The sequence below is a fragment of the Tenrec ecaudatus genome, chromosome 1, assembly GCF_050624435.1.
Source record: "Tenrec ecaudatus isolate mTenEca1 chromosome 1, mTenEca1.hap1, whole genome shotgun sequence".
In the NCBI taxonomy this organism is placed as follows: Eukaryota; Metazoa; Chordata; class Mammalia; order Afrosoricida; family Tenrecidae; genus Tenrec; species Tenrec ecaudatus.
The window spans coordinates 157,390,301-157,398,931 of NC_134530.1; the positions used below are offsets into that span (position 1 = coordinate 157,390,301).

Genomic DNA, 8,631 nt, shown 5'->3' on the forward strand with positions numbered 1-8,631 from the left:
CGATTCCCACTCTTCCTTGTCTGGGAACCTGTGCGCGTTCCTGGTAGGGTAGAGATCCGTGGCCAGGGGGGTTGTCAGAACCTAGGACACTGCTGGTACGCTGCTCATGTGAAGAGACTGCTTCTCTCTGACTGTACCTCCCAGGTCATCTTTGGTTGAGCAACCCCAACATTTCTCAGTAGCTATCCTGGGCAGAGACACAACAGCACGGTAGCCTGGGTGGTACTCATGTCTCTGATACCCCCCGCTTCCCACACACACCCTCATTCCCGCCCCACCCAGAGCCCTAGTCACCCCTTTGGGAATAACAGAACAAGGTCATTGAAACGCCAATGAAAACGAAAGAGCACGGGGTCAGAAGGGCCTAACTTCCGTCTTTGACCCTTCTGGTCCTGGTCCCCCACCCCGCCCCCTCCCCCCCTCCCTCCACACACTGGAGGGTCACACTGATAGATCATCTGACCTGGCCTTGCTGCTGGCTTTGCTGGCCCTGCGCTTGTCGCCATGGTAGCCCTGGGGGAGGCGGTGGCCTGGGGAGACTTCATTGGGCACCTCTGGCCTCTGTGCATAACGGATGTGAATGAAACCCTCCCCAGGCATCTCTTCCTGGCCTCGAACTTGCTCAGTGGCCAGGTTGTCCGTGTTCTGCTGAGAGGCCAGCTTGTTACTGAAGGGGTTGAAGAACTTCCCTCCAGGGCCACCCTCCAGGCACTGATTGAAGTCAGGGGGCGGCGTGCAGTGTGGGGCCATGCCGGCAGAAGTACCAGGAAGCTGAGACTCAGTCAAGCCATGCTGTGACTTCAGAAACCGATGCCTCATCTTCTTCCAGCCCAGATGGTAGAGTTCGGCCAAGCTGAGGAGGAGGGACAGCCCAGCCACAGCCAGCATAAAGACAATGAAGACATTCTTTTCTGTGGGCCGGGATACGTAACAGTTGACGGGGTGGGGGCAAGGGCTCCTTTGGCAGACGTGCAAGGTGTCCAGCAGGATACCGTAGAGGAGGTACTGGCCCACGATGAAGGCCACCTCCATGGTGGTGCGGATCAGGATGCTGCAGACGTAGGTGTTGAGCAGGGTGCCTTGGAGAACAACCTTCCCGTTCACTTCCTCCCAGCAGGTCAGCTCTGTCTTCTCGGCCACTGGGTACTCATACGAGCCAGCGCCTCGCACCTCTTTGGCCCTCTCCGCCTCTCTCTGCTTGCGCTTCTCCTGCATGCGCATCGTGTGCATGGCGTGGCCCATGTACACCAGCGAGGGCGTGGACACGAAGATGATCTGCAGCACCCAGTAGCGGATGTGGGAGATGGGGAAGGCCTGGTCGTAGCACACGTTTTCGCAGCCCGGCTGCATCGTGTCACACTGAAAATCAGCCTGCTCATCCCCCCAGGAAGACTCGGCGGCCGTGCCCAACACCAGCATGCGGAAGATGAAGAGCACCGTGAGCCAGACCTTGCCGATCACCGTGGACTGCTTGTGGACTTCCTCCAGGAACTCTCCCAGGAAGCTCCAGTCCCCCATCTCGGTTCAGCCGGGGGCAGGTGTCAAGACGTCTGCAAACAAGGGGAGGAGAGAAAGCTAAAGAGGCTTCCAGGTCCCCCGGCTCTGGGACTCCACTGATCCACAGCACGGTGCTCTCTTAAGAAAGTACAGCTTACACCGCTGATGCACCCCCAAAGCAGAAACTCTTCCCCCTTTCCCAGAGAGAGAGAGACACGCCAGGTTCAAAAGAGAAAGAAGATTCGAGAAGAGAACACCGTGGCTCTCACCCTTGACTGCTCCAAGAAGCTAGACGAGGTATGTGTTGCAATGGGAATTCAGTGCTCTCACCCTCCGGGAGAAGACACAGGTCTGGGCGATGTTTTGTTTTGTTCTACGTAGAGATGCCAATCGGATGGCAACTAACAACAATCATGCCCGGTGGATCTCCTTCGGGAAGCCTGGGTTGGCCCCCGGACTCTGGATGCACACCAAGCAGCCCAGGTGATCCTGATACAGACAGCCCAAGGGCCGCAGGTGGGAGAAAATACATGGGATTGGAGCTGGCAAATAGGACGAGGTGTGCTCACTGTTTCCCCGCTGGAAGCCGGAAGGGGACTAGCGACACCAGGGAAGGCTGGGCATGCAAGGTCCTCATGGAGGGGAGGAAGGCCGTGACGCGCGCGCTGCAAATGTTCCCCTAGGTCTGGACGGCTGACAGGCTAAAGGAGTTTTATGACTCCAGGGGCAGAAGCAGGTGGCAGGAGGGAGGATGTGAGGGTCAGGTGTGGTGACTTTGCTACTTAGGGAGCCCTGTAACCATAGGGACATGATCCTGAACTGGCTGCCTTGGGAGATGGTGACCAGAAATGCTCCGATCACACCAGCGAAAGGCAGCACAGTTGGTGCTCAGCCGGTCAGGGGCCACCACCCGGCTGAATGCAGGGCTGCTCCCAAGCACATGGCCCAGTGGGTCTGCACAGCCTCTGCTCCCCCAGTTCAGCTGCCCTGCCGCGAAATGCTGTTGGTGCTAGGTTCACGCATACACAACCCACTGACTCTCATGTCCAGAATAAATACCCCAAACTTGTACGGAACGCCTTTGCCAGCTGGCCTCTGGCTGCTTCTTCAGCCTTGTTTATTGCTCCTCCTCATAAGCACTCTTGTCCCAGCAGAGGCCTCAAATGCCCTCTCAAGCACCTCCTACATGCCCCACCATCCCTCTGCAGGTCACCTGGCATCCTCCAGCCCTCTCCACACCCTCAGGCTAGGCTGGGGACACTCATGCCTGTCCCAGCACTTGCTTCGTTATGTCCTCCTCCGCCTCCCTGCGCTTTCCAGCCCGGGGCTCCCAGGGAGCAAGGACTGTCTCTCCTCGGTAGCAGGATTTGCCTGGCCCAGAGCAGGGGCTCAGGAAATCCTCGTTGAGTGGCTAAAGGAGCAGTGGAAAACGCTCATTACCACCAATTTCTCTAGTTGGTACAACGGTGTGCACTCGACTCCTAACCTAAGGGTTGGTGGTTTGAACCCGGCCGGCAGCACTTCGGAAGGAAATCCTCAGTATAAACTTTTATAAAACGTATAGCCAAGAAAATCATATGAAGCAATTCTTGTGCCACTCTGGTTCAGAATCAACTTGATAGGTCATGATTTGGTTTGGTATTCCTTGCCACTTCCTGTTCACATGGTGAAAAAGCCACATAGCAGGTTCTTGGTCTCCCCTGCAGCCAGTTCTGGTTGATGCGCTTCAGGGAGAGTCTGTATGGAGGGGATGCTCTGGACCAGACCTCTCCCTCCCGGGCCCAGGAGAGGAGCCTCCCTCTCAGTCCTCTCTACCCGCCACGACTTCCTGCCTGTGGGCAGTGCTATGTGAGTCAAGGCATCTGAAGATGCCTTGGGGATCTCAGAAGTGCCAAGCAGGACCTTGAGACCTTTGAATCGACTCTTGAATTTCTCCCTGAAGAATTATTACTCCAAACCCAAACCAAACTCCCTGCCACAGAGTCAACACTGACTCGAAGCACCCCTACCCCTTGTGGGTTTTTTTTTTTAACTGTAACTGTTTACGGGAGTAGAAAGCCCAGCCTTTCTCTAGAGGCACTGCTGGTGGTTTCGAACTGCTGACCCTGCAGGTCACAGCCCAACTCATAACCAGTACACCACCAGGGAACAGTAAATGTCTTTATGGCTTAAACCTTTAGCTAATCCTAACCAACAGGGTGACACAAAGATAGGAGAGAATGGAACAGAAATCTCCCCCTCCTGGAGTCATAAAACTTTAATTCAGATAGGCTCCCGGAGGCTGGTAAGCTCTAACTTTGCCCTTCACATCTCTGCTGACAACATGGCCGTGGTTCCTCCTGGGACCTTGCTGGGAAAGGCAGGGCAGAGGTGTCACGTATCTGTGCTTCCTGGGCTCGTGAATTGACGCCTTGATTAAGACCAACTTCCTGACCCGTCTTCTCCGAGCGTCCCCAGCCCTGTGAGCTCACAGAGCCACTGGGGACGAGGGACCCCATGCTGTCCTCCTTCCTCAATCCAGTCTCCAAATGTGGAAAATTGTGGAGCGTTCGTTCAAAAGGAAAATGGCTGATTAGATAAGCATTTCAATGACCTGTCATCTCTTCTGGGCTCAGGCACACTCTTCAGCGTCTCCAGGGCCAGCCACACACATGCAGTGACTGGACTGTAGTGGGTGTTAGAGGGGGAGGAGGGGGGAGGAGAAGGGGAGGGTACAACGAGAGAGGAAGGAGAGGGCAGAAAGCAGGAAAAGACAGGGGAGCTGGAAATTGGGAAAAGGGAGCCCTGTAACAACGATCCGTCTGGCAGCTTGAGGTGCTGGTGTACCTTCACACGGGCCGCTGCGATGCCCGAAGCTGTGTTGCCAGTTTTCCAAAGGCCAGCAGTCACCCAGAGGGCACGGCGTTTGGCAGAGCTTCCGCACTGGGATAGATTAGGAACCGCCTGAGGCTACAGTGGAAGTTTACTGACACACCGCTCGAAGAAGAGGTTGGAAGACATTCAAGATCCAGCGGCTACAACAACAGAGGAGCATCATGCAGGTGACACAGGGCTGGGCAACATCCCGTTCTTCCGTGCCAGGGCCGCATGCGCCGGCACTGAGGACAAGGAGCAGCATCCGTGTTCGGAGAAGAGGGCTTGGGCGTGGGATCAGAGCTCAAATCCTGGCTTCTTCTCGTGCGAGGCCAGCTGCGTCTGAAGCGCCTCCTCGTCAGACGGGGATGCCCTTCTTTCGCTCCGAGGGCTCGGTGAGGTGGTGTGCAGGAGGTTAGCGAGGACAACTCCTTGTCTAGCCAGAGGTGGTGAGAAGACAGAGAGAGCGAAGCACACGGCGCAGGGAGCGGCAGAAGGAGCCCGGGGGAGGAGAATGCGCAAACAGCACGGGTTTAAGAAGGAAGCAAGACAAGAGGTGCGTGTCGCTTCTTCCAGGATTCCAACTGGACAAGTATTCCACCCTCTCTTCCACTCCCACAGACGGTCCGCTCCGTCTTCTGACGCGCTCCCTGTCCTTGCACGTGGCTGCTGTAAACAATCTAAGTAAAAGAGTCGTTTCAGCCTAAGAGTGTGACGCTTTTCCTCAGGTCCACTCAGCTAAGAGGTGCGTCCACGATCCGACAGCTCCTGCCTCCGAGAAGTACGACCACAAGAAAAGAACTCCTTGGAAAACCAGAAGCTCGGTGTGCAGGGAGGAGCAGTAGAAACCAGCCTGGGAGCACTGGGGTGGGACAGACCCCCCCCCCGGGGGGGCCCCCCGGCAGCTGGGAACAGGGTGGCTGATGGCCCTTTCATCATCTCCCTGACTGACACTCAGACCAATCAGAGAAACTTATTGCTCCCGCGGACCAACTGCTTCATTTATAACATGAAAGGTCCCCTCCTGAATCAGGTTCCCAGCCACACTGGCTCCCTGTGGCCCCCTCAACCTTGGCCCCAGCAGTTTGTACATTAGATTCTCTGCAAGTCCACTGGGTGGATAGCATCTAAAGTGCTTTGTAGATCACATCCATTTGTTGGCAGGAAGTGTGCTAGGAGGGGCAGAGGAAGCTGCCCCTGCCACAAATAAATTTTACCAAATACAATGGCCATATAAATACACTTCCCTGCTCCAGTTCTAATCTTTGCCATCTTCCTACCACTCATAAACTCCGAGCTCCCTACTTTCCACGTGAGAGCCTCCACAGCACAGCCTCGTCCTCTCCTGGCTCCCATTGTCTCCTGTCACGTGCTCCGTCGGTCGTCCACCCAGCGAAACGATTCCCCATCCCCACCCTCAGCGACTCACCTCTTTACTCGGCGCCTCAGGTTCCCTCTGCCTGGAATGTCCTTCCTCCCTTTCATTCATTCATTTAGTCAATTCCTTGCGTGGTCACCAGGTGCCAGGCACTGAGGACAAAGCAAACCAACACACACATTTGTTGCCGTGGGTGAGAGAGGGGACTTGTGTGGTGTGGGTAGCAAATTCTGTGATCACAGAGAACCTGGAGCGAAATGCTGTCGGGCTTCTGAGTAGCAGAGTGCATTTACGGGACAGTTGGAACCTTATTTCCTTTTTCAAGTGAGACAGGACCATCACCTTCCACAGTTTAGGCAAAACCCTGTGGGAAGGTGCTGACAGCTCAGCCCAAGGAGCTGACGTACCACATGGTCTGACCTTTGCCTGTGATAAAGTAGACACTTTCCCTCTCAGTCCTTGGGAAACTGCTGGAACACGGCATTCTCTACCAGCTATGCGCCCCGTTGCTGACTTCATCCTTCCCTCTGGGCCACACACAAATTGGCTAAGATATTAATACTTCTTTGTTTGCCTTAAAGGTAACGAATAACAAACCCTTTGTGTGGGAACTTGTCATGAAACTCAGGGTATGTGACAAGAACTGGATAAAAGCCTGCCTCGAGGAGCAGCCAAGTCACCAACATTCCCTCACTGACTCACTGCAGGGGACAGCACTGGACAGACCGGGAGGGAATTGTGCCTGTCTGCCACCCCACACTGGGGTGAAGCATGAAGGGAGCTCAACAGTGCAGCAATGAAGTCCCCAAGAAATCTTGAAAACAGACTGCAGGCTCACTGGGCAGAGCTTGGCACCTCATCAGACTTGATTGGAAAACATATATAAGGATCAGCAGACAGACCTGGAACTATTTATAGCCCCCTCTTTTTAAATTTTTCTTCTTTTAATTTTTTCATGTCTGTTTATATAAGACAGGCAAGATAAACACTCCTGAGGAGAAAATAATGGAACCAATGTTCCAGGGATACAGGGGAGTGGGGGTGGAGAGTAGGGAAACAAGCCCAGAGAAAAGGGAACAACAACTGATCTAAAATCAATGGTGAGGAGGGTAGAGATGCCTCATGGGGTTTGACCAAGTGCAATGTAACCAAGAAGACGTATTGAGAGCCGAATGAAGGTCAAACATGATGTTGGGACAGGAGGAAAGTAAAAGGAAATAGAAGAAAGAACTAGGAGGCAAAGACGTTTATAAACTATAAATATAGGCATGTACATATGTAAATTATTAGTATGTAATGATAGGAATATAGGTCTATGTAATATAGTTATATGTTAAGTATCAAGGTAGCAGATAGACATTGGACCTCTATCCAAGTCCTCCTTCAACTGGAGAACACTTTGTTCTAATAACCTGGCATTCTATGATGCTCACTTTCCTGACACCATCACTGAAGTAAAAATTGGGTGCATAAGCAAATGTGGTGGACAGAGCTGATGGTGCCCGACTATTAGAAAATATAGCATCTGGGGTTTTAAAGGATTGAAGTTAAACAAGTGGCCATCTAGCAGGGAAGCAACAAAACCCACATGGAAGAACCATACCAGCCTGTGTGGCCACAAGGTATCGACAGGATCAGGTATCAGAAGGGGAATGTCAGGTCAACGGGATCAGGTACCAAAACAAACAATCATATCCATGCAAACATTGGAGTGGGGACCCAAAACTCATCTGTAGACAATTGGACAGCTCTTCACAGAAGGGTCACAAGCCATCCAGGGTGCAGTGTAGCACCCATGAAACGGACAACATTCCTCTAGTTATTTACTGCTTCCCCCACCACCACCACCACTATCATGACCCCAGTTCTACCTTACAAATCTGGCTAGACCAGAGCATGTATGGATTATTGTAAGAACTGTAAGAGCCTCCCATAAAATGATTTATGTTTTTTAAAAAGCTTGCCTCAAATAAAGATTGGGCCTTGAAGTCTCTTCTCCTTGAGCCCCCCCACACCCCACGTTTGTTTCTTCTCTTTCTTTTGTCTCTTCTATTCTTTTTCATTGCAATTATGCCCTCTTGTCTCTGGTCCATTTGTGAGCTGGCTCTTACAAAATCGCTCCGTTTGGGTTTTCTTGGCTGTAATCTTTACAGGAGGAGGTCAGCAAGCCTTTCTTCTGTGGCATGCTAGGTCTGTTTTGGATGTGACCAGTACTGGGCACATGTGGGCAGCAACATTGAGGGCCCTCGCTGAGCTGGACTGACGTGGGGGCTGCCGAAGGGGCTCAGACACTGGAACAGTTGTGAGGAGGGCGTTTCATGGTGTGCATGGGGTCCCTGTGAGTTGGAACCAACTGGACAGCACCTAACAACTGGACAGCACCCCCTGCTGGGTGGGATGCAGAGGAGGTCACCATTCAGGTCAGTTTCACAAACATTTGCTGACTTCCTGAGTTAGCACAGGGCTGGAAGCTAGGAAGGAACTCCCCGTCCAGTGGAAGACACAAACACGACCAGATGTGCTGAGTGGCAGGAGAGAGGCGCAGTGTGCTCTGGGAATGCACAGGAGAGCGCTGCCCCTTCAGGGGGGTGAGGTTCGGTGGAAGAGCTTCTCAGAGGAGGCAAGCAGGAGTAGAGGGCCGGTGGATGGGATGTTTGTAAGGGCAAAGGGTTGTCGGGGAAGGGGAAGAGATGCAGGGGCTTCAGACAAAGGCAGCTGTGTTAGCAGGTTTGTAGAGCTGAGAAACATTTGGGTGTGGAGGACAGTGAGGAGGGCAGTACAATAGTAGACAACTTCTGCATTGGGCTGTAATCCTCGGGGTCAGCAACTCAAAACCACCAGCCACTCCGAGGGTGAAAGAGGAAGCTTTTTCCTCCCATGGAGTTACCATCTCGGAAACCCAC

The 8,631-nt window shown here is 53.3% G+C and overlaps 1 protein-coding gene across 1 annotated transcript; it reads right to left on the reverse strand.

The window, feature by feature from the left end:
- Window positions 1-441: 441 nt before the first annotated feature.
- Window positions 442-1,518, reverse strand: GJA5 (gap junction protein alpha 5). Its single transcript, XM_075540333.1, has one exon. The coding sequence runs from the start codon at window positions 1,516-1,518 to the stop codon at window positions 442-444; it is 1,077 nt and encodes a 358-aa protein (XP_075396448.1).
- Between the last annotated feature and the right edge of the window lie 7,113 nt (window positions 1,519-8,631).

Excerpts from the sequence above, each read along its gene's own strand:
- GJA5 (XM_075540333.1), bottom strand. The coding sequence starts at position 1,518 with ATGGGGGACTGGAGCTTCCTGGGAGAGTTCCTGGAGGAAGTCCACAAG.